The sequence below is a fragment of the Malaclemys terrapin genome, chromosome 5, assembly GCF_027887155.1.
Source record: "Malaclemys terrapin pileata isolate rMalTer1 chromosome 5, rMalTer1.hap1, whole genome shotgun sequence".
In the NCBI taxonomy this organism is placed as follows: domain Eukaryota; kingdom Metazoa; phylum Chordata; order Testudines; family Emydidae; genus Malaclemys; species Malaclemys terrapin.
In genome coordinates, this window is record NC_071509.1 from 49,852,184 (window position 1) to 49,875,266 (window position 23,083).

Consider the following 23,083-nt stretch of genomic DNA (forward strand, 5'->3'; position numbering starts at 1 on the left):
CTAGTGGAAAATTAATATTTTATTTAAAGATGTGCAACAGACAGTGATGAGATCTAAACAAAGATTCACATACTCTAAGCTAGAAGCCAAACAAAGAGGATTAAATGGCAATTTTGGCTGTGTGTAGTGAGGGTGACTTCTAGGCCATTTCTACAGCAGGAAAGGTCAGGCTAGTCTAAAAATGTGATCAAACAAAGCAAAGAGCCTAATGAAGAGTATGTAACAGATCAACCAGTTAGCGAGAGAACAAAATATTGGTTTATGATTAATTACAGAAATATTTTTAACCAGTTAGCAACTATCTACTGGTACCTCCTCAGCAGACTGGTCCTATTGTAGATACTGGAACTTATAGAGTTGGAGGTGGAAGGCAATTTGAATACAGGACTTTGATGTTTTGACAATTTGTGGTGGTCAAACCTACCAGGATAGGTGAACCACTGAATGTCACAGCTCATTCTAGCCCCTATCTCAACCAGGAGCTGACCCAGCACTGGGCCTGAGCCCTTTGAAATGATTAGGTAACTGTAATGTGCTAAGTGCTTAATTTGGGATATACATTGAGATCACTCATAAACTAAACCAATCGCAGAATGCAGTGGCTGGTTTACTATGCAGAGATTCTTATCAGGAGCACATTACAATTGTCCATGACCTGCACTCTTTGCAAACAGGCTTCTAGGGGGAATTCAAGGTGTTTGTTGTAAACCTGTAAAACCCTAAATAGTTGTATATTTTATGTATGTAAATAGAGCCCAAAGTGCTCCTCTGCAGCCTCAGAGGTGGGGGAGGAGGGCTTTGTCTGGGGGAAAAAAAAGCCTTTTCCCCTTTAAGGATTGCTGCATCCCCTCCCTTCCTCATGGGCTTGAGGAGGAGGAGGAGGATGGCACTCTGTGGCTGTTTGGTAGGACAGAAGAGTGCAACATAAGCCTATTTACTCCCACATACTGAGTGGGGAGGTCTTATAAGCCCTTCTGCCTGGTCAAGGGTGCCATTCTGTTCTAGGAAGAAAAGCTTCCCCCTTCTTCCCCTCTTGAAATTAGAGTAGGATCCAGTGTGGCAGCCTTGCTGTGGGTATTATGCTGATCACCTTTATGGGGCTAGGAAGGAATTTTGCCCTCAGTGCCAAACTGGCCTGGGAGTGGTAGGTTTTTTAACCTTCCTCTCAGCAGTGCAGGGAGCCAATGGGGTAGGTTCACTTGTAAAACTCATTTTGGCACAACTGGCAAAACTTGGCAGGTGCCCAGTTCAGGTCGTTCAGTAAGGGGTCTGTTTCCTTGATCAACTGGAATTGGAAGTGGATTCGGAGAAGGTATCCCCTAAAGAAGGTGGGAAATGGGGCAGGGGTCCTAATGTCTGGTACAGTGAGGAGACAACCCCATCTTCTCCACCCTCTTATCCCTTGTTCAAGGGGAGGGTGATGGGGAGCCTGAAATGGTGCTGGGACCAATTTATTGGAGTGGGGAGGATGATGGCAGCCATTCAGATTGCAATAGGAGGGATGACCTGCACTGAATGAGTTATTGCCCAATAGTTCTCAGATGTATTGTTTAATAAAGCTGTGCCCTTGCTAAACCACATTTCTGGTGTCTTGTCTTTCTGCCTGCATTGCCCAGGACAACATAGCATAGGTACCTATCGGGGCTTTTATAAACCTAAATAAATATAACTCTGACCTAAAGCCACCACTGCATCTCAGAAATCCGTCCGAAAGTCTGTAACCATGTTAATCAATCCCCTTGAACTGGCCACTGAGTGTTGCTTGACTGGCTACCCAGGAACAATACACATTTGCTGAATCCATGTCTCCACCATCACATCATGTTTGCACTCCAGCTTGCCACATTTTTTTTTTTTACTTCAAGTAAAAAAGGCAGGCAGTATCAGCCAGCACTGAAATAAGAGATATAGTTATGCTGCTAAACCATTGAATGCATTTCAATAAAAAAAATTTCTTTACTGGCAAAAAAAACAAAACAAAACAAAAAAACAAAACAAAAACAAAAACAAAAAAAGTACACAAGCAACTACAACCCTACCGTACTGTACACAATAAAAACAAAAAGTTATATAATGTGTTATCCGAACACACTTCTTTCTCTCTCATCATAGGTACGATTTAATTGCAGGCATGTCAACTTTGTTGTGAAGGTAACAAAGAACTAGCTTTTTTAAAATTGTTGCTCTCTAATAAATCATTAATTTGTTAATTCCATACCAAACATGCAGTTAATTAATGGATTGAATAACTAAAAAATTAAGTATAGCTGCAGATCTATCTTCAATGAAATAGGATTGTGGTTCTGAAATTATGTGTCTTTACAGTTAATAACAAAACACTTAGATTTTATTGGTTACGGGGAGGAGATTTTGTAGTCTGTTCAGAAAGTTTTATTGCTACTTGTAAATTAACTTTCTCCTGAAAATAGATATTAGGTTTATAAATTGGTGTGTGTTATGTAAGGGAGCAATATGTTGTGCCACTTAGAAATATTTAAATATATTTATTTCATACACACACACATATATATATTTAAAAACTTATCATTAAGTGCTTGTAAGAGTGACTATTGAAAACAATCAATATAATGTATGTCCAAGGCAGCAAGTATATCAAAAATTAATTTTCAAAGCCTCAAAAATTTCCTCCTAATTACTTTTTAATGAATTTTAAACAAACAATCAAAATCAGGTATTCTCTGCAACTGAAGCAGCATAGCAGAACTGAAAAAAAGCATAATTTACTTACAGTTTTAAGTGGATGTTCTAAGACATTTGTTTACATTCTAAAAGTAGACTGGACTGTGAGTTTATAGTGCTTATTTGTATCATCTTGTTAAAATACAAGTATATTTCAGCTTGCTTCTCTTTAGTTAAGACTAGTACTCACCTACAAAGGTAAGCAGGAACACCAATAGGAGGATGAGAGCACAGATGCATGGAATCAGTATTAGAAGCAAAAGTCGAAGGTATTTGGCAGAAGCCAGCTTCTGAGAGCAACCATCCCCCATATTATCTTCATCTGTTCCTAAGACCTGAAACACAGAAGAGTACAGTTTTATCATTCTGATGTAACTCAGTAACTCCAATGAGTTTATATTTCAAAACTACTGTTATCTGATACACATAACAGCAGAAATATATGCCATAAATATCTTTAGGTCATGAATGAAAGGTAATATAAAAATTTTAACTGGCCTGTCAACAAATAAGCAGTACACATAAGTTACATGTTTAGCTCATCCTTCAATGTGTCAGACTGCGTCCACCACTAGCATTTCAGAAACTTGTTTGCTGAACTTTTTAAATCGCTAGGCTGAGTGAAAGTCATTGCGTTTTGAGAGACCTAAAATAAATACGAAATTTTAAACAATAGCGGCTAAATTCTGCCCACCTTACCCAGATGTGTAGAAAGTAGTCCATTTAAAAAACAGTTATTAATGACTGCATAATTGACTTTATCTTTTCAAGGATATATTATTAAGGAATCTGTCAGTCTATTATAAATCCTGTTTTAAATAATAATACTCAGCTCTTAAGCACCATGATGCTTTTTCATCTTCAACACACTTTACAAACTGTAACTTATTTTTCCTCACAGCACATTCTGAAGCTGATAAATATTATTTCCACTTTACAAATGGGGACATGAAGGGCTAGGGAGCTTACGTTGAATTTTCTGAACTCGGTGGAACTACTCAATGTGCATAAAGTTAAACATGTGCAAAAGTATTTGAAGGATCAAGTTTCAGAATGCATGATGTACACAGAAAAAAGTCCTTATATGCCAGAACTGTATTCAGGCCTATGCTTCAATCTACTAGAAAAATACTATCCATTTTAAACAGAGACGAAACAAAATTATGAACATATGTTTAACAGGAAGAGTGGATTTGTTGTCATTCAATTTTTGTAAAAGTTGATACACAATCCCGGTTTTAAAAAAATTTTAAAGTCTACATTGGTTTTTGCTTGAAAGACTCTAGGGTGAACAATATGCATTTGATAAGGTCATAGGATGGTGAAGTTATTAATTTCAGACTGCGTCTCCCCTAAATCTGACTTATCAGTTGAGTGACATGAACAATTATCTAAGTTCTTTGTCAGGAAAATCAGTCATACTGAAGTTTGTCCCTTTTGCACTAGATAGAGGGAGACAGTGACAGGATACAAGAGTACAAATACACCCATTACCATGACAGCATCTTACCCCAAACACATGAAAAGGGACTTTGGGAAGCTAAAACCCATAACCTATGGCTGGGATCTTTGCCCACAATATAAATGCCAATGGTTAAGTGTTCTCCCACTGGTAGTTTCTGTTATAAATGTCTTTTTGTGGAGAACAGATTGTCTGACATAAACTGAAGTTTGACTGCTGCTTAAGAAACTGTTTCTTAACACAGAGGTCTTACTTATTTACCTCCTTGGCTTAGCCCTCCCTTTTATGGAGGTGGCCGAGAAGACTGTAGATGACAAGTATCTAGAATAGAATTCTTTGGCATCATCCCATCTGTCCGGTCCTAGAATGGCACAAACAATACTAGTGTGCAAGATGGATGCGAGACAACTCTCCATCCAGATAACATAGGAGCTGTCATCTGTTTTTGATACTATTGATTATGAGTTGCGGTTGACCCAACTGTATGGACAGGAGGAAATGACCAGGATTTAATTACTGTGATTCCATTTATTTCTTTTGAACATCATTGGGTAACGTTACTCATCTGCACTGAGAACCCTCCAGTATGGGATCCCACATAGATTTCTTGTGTCACTATTGCGTTCAATGTAAAGATAAAGTAACATTGAAAACTGATATGGCAGCACCATAGCCTGAGCTATTAGCAGTAACTCATGATACCCAAATATGCATTGCTACCTCTTCTTATCACAATTATTCAGTCTCAGCACAGTTGCATTGTCTGGCTCAGGTTGCAGGTCAAGCTACAGAGGGAGGAGATATTGCTTTCATGACAAGGAGAGCATTTGAAGCAGTCCACTTTGGGGCCAGGGTACTGCTAGCTTTTGATATGGTTTTCCCGAGTGAGCTGACAGGACTCCCAACTTAGAGGCCACAACAAACTGATTATGGAAACCAATGTTTTATCAGTTGTCAGGAGTACTTTTTTAACCCTCAAAATATTCAGAAGTTGCAATCTTATTTCTCGACTAAGACCAGAACTCAGGCTTTTGTGACCTCTCAGCTAAATTACTGCAATGCACTCTTTAGGTTGTAGCTACTGCACGGTATGCACAAGATTCTTCACCAATGAGAGTCCATGAGCAGAACTTGCTCCCTACCGTTCAGCAAGTGCACTTCAAAGTTAATCATTTCAGTTTTTAGGTCCCAGGCAAAGCCAATTGAAATCATCCTGGTTAATAACCCTTGATGAATACCTATTCTCCATGAACGTATTTAGTTCTTTTTTGAACCCTGTTATAGTTTTGGCCTTCACAATATCATCCCCTGGCAAAGAGGAAATAGTATTCCAATAGTAATAAAATCCTTCACTGCAGGCTATTCCAGGAGATAAAGGGCCTTCCCCGTATAGCTGACAATGGTGGGGACTATTGCCCAATCGCTAAAAATAACTGGCAGTCAGTGTAAATGCTGACTCATGGCAGTACCAAATGCTTGGCTTAAGAATAATGGAGATATGATATGAGATACCATAACAAAGTTTTGTAGTCATGTAAAGCACTGAGAAAACAGTCAGCAGTGTAGGACCATCAATTTCCTTTACTAATTTTCAATTTTCTTCCATGTGGGGAAAAGGAGATTTAACATTGGTCCTACATGAGATCTTAATTCTTTATTCTGTGCTGAGTGGCATATAATTGAGAATATGCAGCCACCATAGTAGAGTTGCCTGAAGAGTCATGTAAGGAGAGATCTAAAACATGTTATGACATACCTGTCTCGCCAGTGCAGACAGTGAACTTCCAAAAGCCCTTCACCATGTGTTCCTCAGTCTCTGTGAGAGACATTTTCCAAAGTGCTACTGACATAATTTATGTGAGCCATCTTATGCAAGAATCTGTGTACTAGAGATGTATCACATGAATCAGAAATATTTAAAAGCATGACCAGTAATGGTCAAAATGGTTATAAAGAAGATTTTACATGTTTTGGATTTAATAGTTTTTGTATCTATCTATAGTCAATACATATTTTAGATATTTTCTTTACTACAATTCAGTTGCTAAATGCAACCAAAATAAATCCTAACTATTTCACTGACAATCTACTTTCACAGATGTTAATGTGATATTAAGGAATTATTAGATATAAATTTGCATCCAATGACTGCTCAGGAATGGAATGCTGAATTGTGGAAGAGATGATTTTATAAAAGACCCTTTCGCTAGCATAGTGATAACAGCAAAGCAAATATTTATAAAACTAAAAGGACTGTTCTGTTTTTCCTATTGCAGAAGGAGTTCTTATTACTCAAGCAGAAACACTAGACTAACTTAACATTACCATCAGTGAGTCATCAGAAATAAACTCAGCAAATTTGTTTTCTTTCAGTTGAGCATCTTTATGTTTTTTACTCACCCACATCTATGGAAAATGTGAAATAACTAGAGGTTGTTCTGATGGAGGGCCATTCTCTATCACAAATGAGAACTTAAGGGTATTGATTAAAAAGACTGGGCCTTTTCAGCTTGGAAAAGAGACAACTAAGAGGAGATATGATAGGACTATAAAATCATGAATGATGCGGAGAAAGTGAATAAGGAAATGTTATTTACTCCTCCACATAACACAAGAACCAGGGGTCACTCAATTAAATTAACAGGCAGCAGGTTTAAAAACAAACAAAAGGAAGTACTTCTTCACACAACACACAGTCAACCTGTGGAACTTATTACCCAGGGATGGTGTGAAGGCCAAAACTATAACAGGGGTCAAAAAAGAATTAGATAAGTTTATGGAGGATAGGTCCATCAATGGTTATTAGCCAAGATGGCCAAGGATGCAACCCCATGTTCTGGGTACCCCTAACCTCTGACTGCCAAAAGCTGGGAGTGGATGACAGGGGATGGATCGCACAATAATTGCATGTTCTATTCATTCCATCTGAAGCACCTGGCATTGGCCACCGTCGGAAGACAAGATACTGAGCTAGATGGAGCATTGTCTGACCCAGTATGGCTGTTTTTATGTTCTTACGTCCTATAGAGCTAATTATAAAAGCATTCCACTTGCTATATTATAGAATCCCTGATGTCATTCTCTTCCCTGCCACCACCGAAACTTTGGTATGGGCTAGGAATTAGAATCATAGAATCAGAAGGTCAGAAGGAAATACAAGGGTCATCTAGTCTAACCCCATGCCAAGATGCAGGATTTGTTGTGTCTAAACCATCCAAGACAGATGGCTATCCAGCCTCCTTTTGAAAACCTCCAGCAAAAGAGCTTCCACGGCCTACCTAGGCAATCTAGTCAATTCATGCACCAATTCATGTTTGAGATAGTGTCCTAAAGTAATACTTTTGTCTACTTGATCCTCAAGAATAAATGCCACCCCATCACAACAGGGGAAAGGCAAACCCTGGAGTCCTGAGAGAAGGGGTCAAGGGAGGGGCAAGCTTGACTGCTCAGGGCCTTCCCACTCAGAATACACATGGAGATCCTGTCTTTAGCTAGGTTGAGGGAGGGAAAGAATTGATGGTCTTTCACACCATCCTCCCTTTATTTCTGTATGTGAAGCCTTCAGGGCATAAAGCAGTCATTCTGCTGCCATTGCTGCCTGCTACCCCACCCTTCCTGCCCTATAACGATGTATGATTTGAACTGTGTTTCTAGGCTGCGGTGGGGCTGATCAGTAGTTTCTGAGAATCAAGAAGGAATGTTTCCTTCAGGGCAAAATTGACAAGGTGTCCAATGGTTTTCTTCACCTTCCTTGCACCATCCTGGAGGCCTGGCTTTAAATTAATAAGGAGTAAAGATGGGAGATTTAAAAGCTGTACATTTATAAGTGCATTAGTAATTTCTTTTCAATTTGTGGCAAGTGTCCACTGATGTCAAGAGGCTAAAAGATAAACATGAGTAAGAGAGCCAAGAGATAATTATTGGAACATACTGGCCTTTAGAAAGACCTTAACTCTTCATATACTGAGCTACTCTTCATGTTTACCCTCATTCCCCCTTCTGAGAAAAGGGCGAGAAGCCTGGGGGATAGGCCAAATCCTAGCAGTGAGGACAAAGGGGGCTGACCCTGAATCTTCTTATTTGACAGGGAGAGCATTTAACACTACACTGGACCCTAGCTCAGTGATTTAAGCATTGGCCTACTAAACCCAGGGTTGTGAGTTCAATCCTTGTAGCAACCACTTAGGGATCTGGGGCAAAATCAGTACTTGGTCCTGCTAGGGAAGGCAGGGAGCTGGACGCGTTGACCTTCTCGAGTCCCTTCCAGCTCTATGAGATAGGTATATCTCAAATAAACACCTGGTGTTTGGTTTGATGTTTCTCCCCTCACTGCAGCTAATAAAGTTGCAGTCTTCCCTTTAAAATTCATCGCCATGTCTATGTTTATTTCTCCAGCATGTCCTGATCAAAATTATGTTGTTTAACTATTGCTAACCTGGTGGATAGGGTGTTGTAACAAGAATTAGTACTGTAAATGCCTCCTGTAGCATGTGAGTACATAAACTTCCCTGTATAAATAAGACAAATATAGAATCGTAATGACAACACCAGTCATAAAAAGTTGATTCAAGGAGGGTTTCTTTCAATTAAGTTATGGGCTCACTGGTAGTCTGAAAACTTAACCTTCATTTTGTGCGGTTATAAAAATCATTTTTCTTCAACATAATCAGTTTCCATACTAAAACAGGTGTCAGCTGTGAATATATAGCATGCTTAAAACATTAAACTGCAGGCTAAAACATTCTCTCCTACTGAACTGCTATTAACTGCTACTTAGCTGAGCTCCATTCTTCCTGTATTGATTGCGATAAAGGAAATAAAACTTGCAATAAGCATGAGCTAATTTTAATTCACTACAAGAAAAACCTAGTCTGATGATAGCCAAAACACTCCTTTAATCCCCACTGTACACAGCGCAGCTGGCTCTCTCAAGTGGGAGAGGCTCATTCTGACCCATTCTGTTACTTTGCCTGCTTCTGGTCTCAGCCAGCTGTGGACCAAATGTGAGGGACAATGCACAAGAAAGATACAGAATGGGGGACACCAAAAAATCAAAATGCCGTGGGGGTCATTCCTTCAGTTGAAATATTTTTCCTGTAACCTCAGTTTCAAAATTCTTTATTTCTGATGTAAATAATTTTCAACAAATTTGTTTGTCACAGAGGTAACTTTGGGACTATGATGAGTGACATTTGAGAGGTACAGTGTTCACTATGTGTTAGAGCAGGAGTGGGCAAAATCCGGCCCACCAGCCCTTTTAATCTGGCCCTCAAGCTCCCACTGGGGAATGGGGTCTGGGGCTTGCCCCACTCTGGCCTCCAGCCAGGGAGCAGGATCGGGGGCCGCTCCACGGGTTAGAACATATGTTCGACTTCGCCATCAATTTCCCATGCTTTGTCACTTCAAGATTACATTACTGCAATGTACACTACATGGGACTACACCCAGGGCTGGATTAAGACCTCTAGAGGCCTTAAACCCTGAAAAGATTATGGTGCCCCCCCATATTTAATTCAAAATGAAAACAATACTATACCGTAAAATAAAATTTTATTTTTCGAAATGACGCAAAACTTACATGTATGCTGAAATTAAAATAGCTTCTTTCTAGATTTTCTGATTGCAAAATTCTGAATAAGTTCATTGAAGCTGACTCGACAAGCATGTCCGCTTACATACACAATAGGGAAAGTGAATCAAGTCTGTCCTGACACATTGCTGTTCTCGGAGGGTTTTTTATTCTTTTCAGCTGAGAAAAAGAGTGTCCTGCGGAGCAGTTAGTAATCATCAATGTTAAAAAAATACGTAGTGCAATCTCTACATTTGGAAATACACATTGTATTCCGACTTTCAATATTGTGTCATGAAGATCAATGTGACTGAATTTCATTTTTCCTGTTTCATTAAACTTTGTGTGCATATAACAGTGGAACTGCCGTACTTCTCCACAGAGATTAATGTTCAAGTCAACAGGGTATGAGTCAACTAGCTGAATATTGTTCGTCAGATAAGTCCATATCGTTTACAAAAGAAAATCTACTTGATACTTCTTTGTACACTTCACCTCTCCTCTTCATATGAGCTTCAAGTGTATCAATTATAGCATAGTAAGTAGATATGCGAAATTTGTCTCTAGGATTCAATGCTGTTTCTGTTGCATTGTATCATTTGCTTGTTTTTTCCTGATTCGCTTGCGGGACTGGGCTTCTTTGTAGTTCGTATCAGGCAAGATATCTTTTGATACATCTTCAAATCTTTCGAAATCATTCCTCAAAGTGTGTAAGTGGTCTGCTGTAACAGTTTATCTTTGGAGAGTAAAAAGAAATTTTGAAACTACTAAGGGTGTGGGTGTGCACATGCACATAACTGTCTTATAATAAAGACTAGTACTGGATTCATAAGAAGAGAAAGAAAGGGAATCATATTATAATTATAATTTCCACTTAGTATTTAGAGGCTTCCTACAGAAAATCCAGTCTCTCGCATAAATATGAATTCATGATCTGTGAAAATATTTTAAGTCAGATAGAGGAGTTCTGTAGCACATAATTGTTAAGTAAGTTTACTTACCTCCCCTCTCTGTATGTTACCAATAATGAATATTAATCAAGACGTGGACGGGATGTGCATTTGACAATCTGAAAAGGTCTGTTGTCTGTGGAGGAAGCAACTGACAATGAAGAATATAATATAAAAATATACGAGGAGTCAGCCAGAGTAAAAGATCATCTGGTCGCAGTAATAAGCAATGGCCGAGCATGCATCCCAGTCCAAGAAAGGAGAAAGCAAATCACCAAAGAAAGACTTGAAAGACTTACACAGAAATCAGTGCACAGACAGTAGTGGAGAGAGATTGAATGCTTCCATGATTGAAGATTAATAAACTCATGGCTTATAGAAAGATACCTCAAAAAAAGAGATAGAGAGCCTCATGATGAGTGCACAAGAACAGTTCTTCAGGCTTAACTACTGTTGACACACAATTGACCAACAGAATTGTTCCCCAAACTGCAGAATGTGTTTTGAGAAGGAAGAAATGGTGGAGCATGTGCTGAGTGACTACAGGAGCCTGGCTGAGAGAGAATATATGAACAGAAACAATGAGGGCACCAAGTGTCTGAATTGGAGCCTCTGTGGGAAATATGGATTTAAACAAACCATACAGTATTATGACCTCAGAATTGTAAGTGCTATAGAGAATGAAGAGGCTAAGATTTTATGGGATCTGGCAACCGTCACAGACTGAATGGTGCAGGCAAATGGGCCAGACATAGTTGTGGAAAAGAAGACAAACAAGACTATGTTAATTGATATTGCCATACCAGCAGACAGAAACATCAAAAAGAAACAAGAAGAGAAGAGAGTGAAGTATGAAGAACTTTGCCATGAAGTGGAATGGCTGTGGAAAACTAGAAAAAAGACCATCCCTATGGGTGTGAAAGAGCAGCTCAAGAACACATTAGGTGTCAAGACATCACGATCAGTGACTTGCAGAAAACAGCATTCTTAGGCACCGTGAGAATTTTAAGACAAGTTAAAGGAGAATTTGAGCACCTAAAATGCTGGAATTCTGCAGAGGGTTTAACAAAATTCCTGACTACCCAAATCTTTGGAGTCCATTTGTGGTCAGGATTTATTGGTGACTCAAGGGAATAAATTTTAAACAGTAGTTTTCCCCTTTTTATGCTTAAAGATCTTGTATGTTCTGAGTATTAAAAAGGAAAAAAATATCCATGATGTAATACTGAGAGATAACAAAGATTTGGCCAGATACATATATGGATGGGAGACCTCCAAGGAAAAAAAGAAAAGAGAAGCCTGTAGAATATTTTTATGCACCAGATTATAGCTACTATTTTATCTCTTTGAACCTCTTCCAATATTTCTTATTAGCGGGGCTTGAAAAATCCACTCACCCCATCACCAGCAGAGTGGGAAGGTTTCCCTGAAGAACGTGGGAGTCTAAGTCATCCATTAATGCAGAAATTATGCCATTTAAAAAAAAAACTACCTACACCTTATGGTTGCAAAGATAAGCTTTCAAATGAGAACTGATTGTAAACTATTGCCCTGTCTTCCTGAATCTGGAGAGACAGCTCCAGTACCTTACCAGTTGTCCATACTTCTGCCTAGTAGATGCAGAGTAACATTAACAAGACTTTAGTCAGCTTCACTAATACTATTCAAAATTATGTAGGCAGCAGTGAAACTGTCAAGATTCATGTCACTTTTCTGCTTCTGCTCCTTGGGAATTTGATGAGCAGAGGCAAGTAGTAGAGCTATTAACACAAGAAAACAGAGTCTGGAGGCAAAAAGAAGTAGCAGAGATTTCTTAACACGCCCTTGCAGCAGCCAAGAGACTCCAGGCAAGAGACAGATTAGCATAGACCCTCCTCCATTTTGTGCAGCTAGGACAATTTGAAGGGAAAGAAGAGACAGCAAGTTTTCCTCTGCCCTTAGGATTACATCTTTAAACATATTAGAAACCAACCAGCTTGTGACCTTGAACCCCATAAGGCTTCATGGGAATATGCTTATGAATGTATATATGATATAACTGGAATATGTTTTATGCTACATATGCCATGTAACATATTTATGTAAAGGTTATGATCTACTGAATATATTCATCCTATCTCTATGCACGTGTCATTGTTGTATTCAAAATTATGAATATTGTCTGTGTATTTGCTTGATTTCTAAGTAGCCTTCAGCTTTTTGAGAAAGGAATGTGCAACTTAAGTGCCCAATCAAGAAACACTTAAAGGACAATGAATCCTGGAAGGCTCCAATCCACATAAGAAGTCTACCTGAGGACGTTCAGGGTAGCATGTAAACAATGGCTGTTGCCTGTAAACACTGAGTCATACATGGACATGTGACTTGCCCATGTGACTCCAAAACTCCATCTTCTTTCTCCACCCACAAGAGAAAGTCTATTTAAACTCCTGGAAGACCCCTTCATTTTGTCTTCAGCTGGCTCAAGAGATAGCCTCTCCACCCCCCCAAGGATACCTGAAAGAAACTGGAACAAAGGACAGTAACTACAGGTGGTCTGAGTGATTGCTGGACCCTGACTACAAGGAAACTAGTCTGTAAAAGGAAGCTTACTGGAACACCATGGAGGGCGAGATTTTGTCTGTATTCAATTTTCTTACTGCATTAGACTCAGACTTGCGTGTTTCATTTTATTTTGCTTGGTAATTCACTTTGTTCTGTCTGTTACTACTTGGAACCACTTAAATCCTACTTTCTGTATTTAATAAAATCACTTTTTACTTATTAATTAACCCAGAGTATGCATTAATACCTGGGGGGGGGGATGACAAACACCCGTACATATCTCTCTATCAGTGTTATAGAGAGCGAACAATTTATGAGTTTACAGATTTATTTGGGGTTTGGACCCCATTGGGAGTTGGGCATCTGAGTGTTAAAGACAGGAACACTTCTCAAGTTGCTTTCAGTTAAGTCTGCAGCTTTGGGGCACATGGTTCAGATCTTGGGTCTGTGTTGGAGCAGACTGGCGTGTCTGGCTCAATAAGACTGGAGGTGCTGGAGTCCTAAGCTGGCAGGGAAAGCAGGGGCAGAAGTAGTCTTGGCACATCAGTCGGCAGCCCCAAGGGGGTTTCTGTGATCCAACCCATCACAATATTAGACACCAACCAGCTAGCTATATGAATACAATAATTTATCATGTTTAAATTCAGGGAAATCCAACATCTCAAAGGAAAGATGGGTTGAACATTTGTCAGGAAGGGTAGGTGCAAGACTGTACTAAGAGGAAGAAATCATCTTTAGGGCATTTGTCCCTTAATACTTTATGGGTTTTTTTAAGAAGATATAAGAAAAATATGTAAGTACTACTCCCCCTGCCATAAAGTTTTGTTAATGCAAAATTAAAATTTAGGATTCAAGTATGACTTTTCTGAGTTGATACATTAGCTTTGCACTAATGATTTTTCTTTAGAGAGAATTATGAGACATTATTCTATGGGGATGGGGCGGGCAGTAGCAACATCTGCTGTCTAAAAGGAGTGCTCTTATTTAGAGTCAAAGTGACAGTTTTACTATCTCAAGGTAGAAGAATCCTTATTATAGCCCTCTTTCCATAGAGGAAAATGGAAGCATACAATGACACATATGTTGCTAACTCATTAACTGTAAAACTGAGATAGGTGAATAATTCACTTTTCATTAGTGATCCTCCATTCAGAAATATTTAGACCTTGATCATTTTGCTTCAGTGGAAGGACAAGAAAGAAAGGAAAGGAAGATTTTTAAACTACAAGGATACCTTGACAGAAGTAATTAAGAGAGGTGACTAGTGAGCAAATCTATTTTCTGGTTCATGAGTCAGGTAATAATGAACTGCTAAACGAAGCTCGAGGTTAAATGGTTAATAATGCACTTACGTTCTTGTAATTTTTTTAAAAATTGACACTTTGATATTATATTGAAGCCTTAATGTTGATAAAGGATCCCCAGGAGAAAAAACATCTGCCCAAAGTCACCTGAATGCCATTACAAGGCTTACAAGCCCATCAATATAAGTTTCCAGAAAAATTCAACAAATCAGTCTCTCAATAAACAAAGATCTTACTGCAGTTATGACTTGAGTCAGGAAGTAAAAAACTATCTGATTTGAATTTCATCCAGAGAAAACATTTTTTCCTGCCTTTCACACTTTCTCTGGGATCTACAAACAGCCCACACAAACCCCCTACCATATGATGAGGAGGAAGCAAAAGAAAACCATCTGGGCACTTAACCCTTCCACACCGCTATCAACCGAAAATCTAGATACTCTGATTTCATTGAAGTAGGGGGGTGTTAATAATTTCTGAACAGTTGGAATATGGTCTTCATCATGGCCTTTTACTTCAGCTTGGCATGCTTCAGATCTCTTATCTAAATGTACACCTATATTAATGCCAGTACAGAACAATTCAACAGCAACAGACCTGAACTGAAACACTTCAGTAATGTTTTTATGAATGATATGCATGTCAGCAACTTATTTGACTTGGTATTGCTACCCAGTGGATGTAGACGGGTTAAGAAGCTGCTCCTGGGTAAGAGTAGGAGATATGAGGTGCTTGTGTGTGTCACATAACTGTCTGGGGCGATACGAATGGGCCATTAAGAATTGGCTGCAACCAACACATATCAATGGACCATCTGGAAAGATAACAGGAACCCCATTGACTGAACAATTGAGACTTAGCAAGGCGAAGCTCCAGCAGGCGGAACTGGTAAACTCAGCATGGAATGCAGCAGGAGGACAATGGAACGAGAGATGACAGGAAGCAATGATAAGAACTGGCCTCCCAAAGACACAGAAGCTCTCATGTAGAAAGATAGACATGGAGCCAAGATGGTTTCATGGAGCCAAGATGGTTTCTACAGCAGGTTGGCTGGGTGAAGCCCTGACACTGGTCAGTCTGTACTGTCTTAACCTTTGCTTCTCTATGCTACCCTAAGGACCTCTCAATGCTGTATCCCAGTTGACTATTAAAACCTACTCTGTTTTGAAAATGCTGCCTGGTGTCTCTAAAAATATTTACTTGTCAAAGTGCACTGTCCCCTGAAGGGAGTCAATGGCTTTGAACAGGAGTCTACTTCAGTTGGACTTGCTGGGCAGAGCTCACCATGAGAACAGGAATGCTGGAGCATGGAACCTCAGTCTCTAAGGCATTGAGGCCACATGGCAGAGTGCAACCACTTGGGGGTTTGGGACACTGAAAGGATCCTCTCAAGGAATTGTTGAAAGGCTGGGCATAGTACAGATCCTGTGGATCTGTGACTGACGTTATATGATTAAAATATGACCATATTGATCCTTGTTGCAACCACTGTTATATATTTGCAGGAAATCTTGTACAAAGGTTGTCAATTGAGGTGTCTATGAAAAGGTTATGATTTGCTGGTTATGATTATGCTATGCGTATGTATGTATCATTTTTGAATTTGAAGTTATAAGTATTGGCTCTACATCTGGATTTCAAATGTTTGCTCCTAGGATACCACCCACAAAGTAGCTAGCCAGCACATCTTGGAAGGATTATTCAAATTAAGCGGCTCAAACACGTGGTTGACAATGGACCATGGGAGACTCCCATCTACACTGAGTGGACTGTCACGAAAACATATCTTCCTGCAGTGAATGAGAGAAATTGGGCATGAACATGTGACTTGCCCGTGTGACTCCAAACACCATCTCGTTGCTGTAATTTTCCACAGTAAGAACAACATGATGCCTTCCACATGGCAAAAGCTATAAAAGGCCCTAGAAACACCTCCATTTTGTCTTCAGTCCTGCTTCTTACCTCTGGGGGAACTTTGCTACAAACTGAAGATCTGAACAAAGGACTGAATGACCCATCCAAGCTGTGGATGTACTCCAGAGACTTGACTTAAGACAGCAGTTTATTCCATCACTGCTACAAGCCTGAACCAAGAACTTTGCCATTACTGTATGTAATTGATTCCTTTAACCAATTTTAACTCTCACCTTTCTTTCTATGAATAAACTGTTAGCTTTTAGATACTAAAGGATTGGCATCAGTGTGATTTTTGGGTAAGATCTAAGTTACATATTGAACTGGGTGTGTGGCTGGTCCTTTGTGATCAGAAGAACCTATTATTTGATGAGACTGGTTGTAAAGAACCACTCATCTCTGAATCCAGTGTTTTTGGTGGTAATATAAGAACTGGAATGCCTGAGGAAACTGCCTTTATGTTTTCTGATTAGCCAGTGTGGTGAAACAGGAGTTTACTTTTGTTGCTGGTTTGGTATATCCTATGGGGGATTAGTCACCAGTCTTGGAGTGTATCTGCCCTATTTCTCAGCAGTTGCCCTGAATTTGGCATCCTCAGTTGTGACCCACTGAGGCAGGATTACAGTGACACCCAATCATTGAAACTCAAATAGCGAGGAAAAAGAATGGTTACTTACTCTACAGCAAGAGGTTCTTCCAGAATGGAGTTGGAAAGTGGTTTAAACCCAGACTAATTTATTTGCTTGGGGTACAGATTAGAACCTGAGCTCTAATTTAACTCAGGCTGGAATTCACCCACTTTGCAGTGAGGACGTAGCCAAAATCACTTTGATGCTGATAGTCCTCCTATGCTTTTCCCACAATTTCTCCCAAAGAACAGACAAGTTCTCCTGCAACCGCCAGGGAAAGACTCCTAGAGCATCTCAACACAAAGAACCACGAGATATGCCCCCCGCAAACACATACAGATGATTGTAGAAATAGTGAGGACACTGGAACACAGGCTTGGGCTTTGCTGTCTGGACACACACCCAGATGAAGCTAACTCAGGATCTCAGACCTGGGTCCCAGTCACCCAGGTTAATTGTGCAGTGAAGACATACTGTTTGCATCACCTTGTCCAGATGGAATACTATACAAGGTGAACCCACAATGAGGACTTGGCTCTTTCCTATTCATCAAAGTAGAGCTATAGCCACTAAAAAGTAGTCTTCAGATAAGTGGTATAGAGCAGAGGTTCTCAGCCTCTCTCTTTCTGAAGGTCCCCCAACATGCTATAAAACTTCACAGTCCAGCTGTGCCACAACTACTGGTTTTCTGCATATAAAAGCCTGGGCCAGCATTAAGGAGTAGCAAGCAGGGCAATTGCCCAGGGCTGTACACCCCAGGGGCCCCCGCAAAGCTAAGTTGCTCAGGCTTTGGCTTCAGCCTCGTGTGGTGGGGCTCTGGGCTAGTCCTGCACAATGGAGCTTTGGCTTTCTGCCCCGCGAGTCTAACGCCAACCATGCTTGCAGGACCCCTTGGAACCTGCTCACAGCTGCCCAGCCGGTCCTGGACCCCTGGTTGAGAACTACTGGTATAGAGAAGTATCAGAGGGGTAGCCATGTTAATCTAGATCTGTAAAAAGCAACAGAGTGTCCTGTGGCACCTTTAAAACTAATAGATGTATTGGAGCATAAGCTTTCGTGGGTGAATACCCACTTCGGCTGCTAAAGGTTCAAATGGGGCTCCATGAAACCTGATAACATGACACTGAAGTCCCAGGCGGGTGGAATGTCCCAAACAAAAGGAGAGATGAATAAACGTCCCTGAGGAATGAAGCAACTGTTAGGTGTGAGAAGACTGTGTTTGTGCCCTCATCTTGAGAGTGGTCATCTTTCCTACCCTTTTCCTCTGAAAACTGGGTGGACAAAAGCTTAGATGCCCTTCCTGATTCAGAGGGCTACTTTCTAGAGAAAGAGCAAATCGTGGAGCTTGGGTGTCTGTTTCTTTCATGTTTGTCCATCAGAAAATAAATGGAAAAACAACAACACTTGGAAGGGAACTATGTGCTCACCTCCAGTATACCAAAAAGAGCTGTGTGTGTCTGGAAAGCTTGTCTCTCTCACCAAGTTGGTCCAATAAAAGATAATAGATCACCCACCTTGTCTCTCTGATATGTTTTTATGTGACAGTGACTCCATATTCAAACCCGTTCAGTTCACAAGTAAAAAGGAGGTTTTCCTCCCAATCTCCAGCTCCGCAAACTCAAGCTGGGATCCGAAAACGAACTCCGTCTCCTGCACACTCCCACCGTATTAAATGTTCTGCGATGGGCCCTTACCAAGTCGTCCCCGTGCTAATGCACAGCTGGAACCCAGCTCCCTCTCCCTTAGCTGTGCTGGCTCTGCAGGGCTAACGGGCGTCACAAGCGCTGGGCACTTACTTCGCTCCCCAAAGGCCCTGGAACACGCACAGGAGATCCCCCGTAACGCCAGGGGAGCCAACGGCGCTGCACCTGCCCAAGCGAGAGAAGCGGGGCACTCGGGGAGCAGACGCGGGAGGGAGCCGCGCGCTTTCCCACTCGGGCCCTTTTCCCACCACACCTGAGCTGCCCGGCTCGCTCGCCGCAGCGGCCCGTTGGCCCACGTGGAAAATCTGACCAGGTCCTGTAACCAATAGGGACCGCTCCCTGCAAACAAGCACCTGGGACTCCGGCCCCTTGGCACAGGGGTGCCGCAGCAGGAGGGGCCCTGGCGCCCCTGCTCGGCGCTAAGCTGGGGGCGCGCCCCGGGGTCTCGCCAGGGCAGCGGCTCCTGCCCGCTGGCGCTAGGACCTGCCGCGGCGCCGCTGCCCGACTACTTTATTTTTACCGCGGTATTTTAATCTGCAGTCAGACTTTCCACTGCCGGCCGCCCGAGTCAGGGGACCCGCTGCGCCCTCGGAATCTGACAGCTCGGCCGGGCCAGAGCTATTTATAGCCGGGGCTGCGGGCTCTGCATAGCTCCTGGCCCGGCTGTGGGAACCCGAGACTGTAGCGACCCGCCGGGGCCTTTGGCTGTGGCGGTCGGGGAATCCCCGCGGAAAGCCGCTGCGCGCCGCGCTGCCAGTCCCGCCAAGCGCTGGAGAGGCAGCCCCAGGGGAGCAGCTCACCGGCACCCGGAGCGTGGGTTTCAGGCGCAGGGTGCAACAGGGCAGCTCCCCTAGCCCCCCCATTTCTCCTTGCTGCCCCGCTCCAGGAAAGTGCACCCCAGTTCTCCGCTGTTCCTCCTGCCAGGCTCTGCGAAACGCTAACCTGCTAACCCAGGGCAGCTTAGATAGTTCCCATCACGGTCCTACTAGCAAGGCCTCTCAAAAAGATCTTGGAAGGTGACAGGGTCAAGGCTAGGAGGGCCAACCCATGGGACCCTTATTGAGGAGGCTACAACTGCCTGGATACCCCTCCTAAAAAGTTGAGGGCTTGTCTGAAATGGCCTTTATGAGGTTAGCTGACAGCTAGTAAGAAGATTGGTGCAGATTGAACTTTAGAGGCGTGATGGCCCTAATGGGGAAACTGCCAAATGGTACAAGGTGATATCATCCGCTTGACTTTCACCTGGGTTTCATAGTTGTGCTCCTTATGCCTGCTACTTACTAGAGTCATTTCTGTCTGGGGGAGGGACTTGTTTACTGGTTTGTTTGTTTGTTTTTTTGCCTTCCTCTGCTGCATGGGTCACTGGCAAGTTTAAACTAGTGTAAATGGTAAATTGTCTGTAACTTAAAGTTTTGAAGTCATGATTTGAGGACTTCAGTAACTCAGCTAGCAGATGTGAGTCTATTACAGGAGTGGGCTGGTGAGGTTCTCTGGCCTGCAATGTGTAGGAGGTCAGACTAGAGCATGATGGTCTCTGCTGGCCTTAAAGTCTGAGCCCTCCTGGATGAGCATGCAGTGAACTCGTAATGAATCTGTGATAATGTATTTTCTTGGAAACCAAAGTTTAGTCACATAAATAGTTTTATGTCTAAAGATGGTAACCTTGAATTTTTTCAAAACACCAGGCAGAATTTACATTGAAACTTCAAGTTTAATGATTGGGTGAGTGGCCACCTGGTAGTGTGTACACACTGCTGGAAACACAGGATGTATTCGGCATGAAGAATTTGTACTTTGCTGGGACCGGATCAGGCAATTCTGAATTTGCCTCCCTGCACTCTTGCAGTTCTTTCAAATCCCTGAATGGATCCACACCAAAAGTGCTCCTACCCAAGATTCCAATGCTATTCATTAAGTCTTCTAATCCTAATTGGAGGAGGACCCAGATCTCGGTACCCCTGGATTCTGCTAGCTGCCACAGTGTGTTGATATTTTCACTAAACCACAGACAAAGTAATAAAAAATGAAGCTGGTTGATTGATTTTATAATGTTAATTACAATCGTGAGGTTTCTCTCTACCTTAGTCCACGAGCCCATTTGTAGCTCTCAGTTTAGGCCAAATAAGCAATGATCAGATTATGTGCTTTGCTCCTCCTCTGGATGTTACTGTTCCCTGACTCCATATTTTGCAAAGTGCTAAGGGCTAAAACAATTATGTATATCCTTTTTAGCAGTAAAATGCATCCTACTATATTGATATAAGGCAGCATCTTTTTTAAATTGCTGAATCTCACCAGAGGCTTGACTTTCCAATCATATGTTGGGATATTATCAAACAGTAATATAGATATTTGTTAAATTTGTACTATAAATCTTGTATTTATATAGCACCCCACATCCTGAAAGATTACTAAGTGCCTTATTCTTTTGATTCCCTACACACGTAGTTATCCACCATAGATATGCAATTACCTGTGGGGTGGAATACACAAGCCACTCAGTGCCAATGAAGTTTTTAGGAGAGGAAATGAAGAATACTTTATTCAACTGAAGCTACAAAAGGGATTGGACTGAAAATCAATATCCCACTGGAAAAGAAATTGGAACACTAGATTTAGTACCCATATTATTGCTAAAAGTGTCATGAGATTTTATGTATATAGATCATAGAACATAAATCAAGAATCTGTTATACCTCCAGTGTCCAACAGATGGATGAAAAACAGACTGGCAAATTCCCAGAAAATGGTTCTATCAAATATTAACATAGTAGCATGAACACAGATTTTCTAGTCTGGAAAAGTGAATTTGGCCACTTCATTCCCCATCCTGCAACCTTTCTCGTGAGTAGCTGCACTGAAGTCAATAGAACTAAACATCTGAGTAAGAACCACTCATGTTAGCAAAGTCTGCAAGGCTGGGCTCTATCACTTTCCTTCAGAAAGAGAAGTTGGTCTGGAAGTGAGAAAACCCTTATAACATTCAATAATGCTGATTTTCAATAAGTCTTGCAACATCAGACATGTTCCAGAAGACTGGAAAAAAGCTGATGTTGTGCCAATATGTAAAGAGGGCAAATGAGATCATCTGGGTAATTATAGGCCCGTCAGTCTGACATCAATCCTGGCCAAGATAATGGAGAGGCTGATACAAGACTCAATTAATAAAGAATTAAAGGAGGGTAATATAATTAATGTTAATCAACATGGGTTTATGGAAAATAAATACTGTCAAACTAACTTTAAATCATTATGATGAGAATACAAATTTGGTTGATAAAGGTAAATAGTGTTGATGTAATATACTTAGACTTCTCGAAGGCATTTGACTTGGGACCGCATGACATTTTTGACTAAAAAAATAGAACAATATACAATTAACATGGTGCAAATTAAATGGATTAATAGATGGCTAACTGATAGGTCTCAAAATGTAGTTGTAAATGGGGAATCATCATTGAACGAGTGTGTGTCTAGTGGAGTCCCACGGGGATTGGTTGTGGGCCCTACACTGTTTAGCATTTTTATTAATGACCTGAAAGAAAACATAAATTCATCACTGTTAAAGTTTGCAGACGACACTGTGACATTCTGTACCTCAAAGCAACACCTGGGACTCCCATATTTACCTTGGTGATATATGTTTTGTACAAAGTATGCTTTGTGAGGTATCATTTTAAAAGTCTTGATCTGTTGTATATTAATATATTGTTGGATTGTTTTTGCTGTTGTATCTGGTGTTATGAAGTTTTGCTATGTGTTTGTTACTGAAATATGTTGTGAGGTTAAAAACAACCAAAACCAGCCTTTCAGGTACAACAACAAATAGGCCAAGCAGCATTGGTAGCCCATTGACGGAAATACACATACTCACAAGGATTACCCCAAGAACCGTGTACAATGGAAACCTCTCAGAGATAACACATACACAATGGAGACCGTTTGAATCATGTCACAGCAAAAGATCTTTCCAGCAAACTGGAAGAAGCTATAAAAGGGGGAAGCAACATCATCACTGGGCCTCACTCCCCCCACAACTAAACACCTGGAAACACTTTACGAACAAAGACTGAACTGGGGATGTAGTCCCAGGTGGGAAAGAAGTAATCCCAGGCTGTATATGGAAGATTGGTGGGCTGTTTGTACCATCAGAGTGAGACACTTCTTGATTCAAATCCTGTCTAGAGTATAGAACTTACAGTGTGATTTTATTTCTTATGGTAATCAACTTTGATCTGTATGCTATTACTTATAATCACTTAAAATTTATTTTTCTGTAGTTAATAAACCTGTTTTACATTTTTTACC

General features: G+C 41.0%; 1 protein-coding gene across 8 annotated transcripts in view; it reads right to left on the reverse strand.

Annotated features, from left to right (window-relative positions):
• CORIN (corin, serine peptidase) overlaps positions 1-23,083 on the reverse strand; it is a 306,982-nt gene that overhangs the window by 270,159 nt on the left and 13,740 nt on the right. For all 8 annotated transcript variants that reach the window (XM_054029070.1, XM_054029074.1, XM_054029073.1 and 5 more), the window contains exon 2: positions 2,891-3,035. In XM_054029070.1, the coding sequence (XP_053885045.1) occupies positions 2,891-3,011 (121 nt within the window). In that variant the 5' untranslated portion in view covers positions 3,012-3,035. The remainder of the gene's footprint in view (positions 1-2,890; positions 3,036-23,083) is intronic.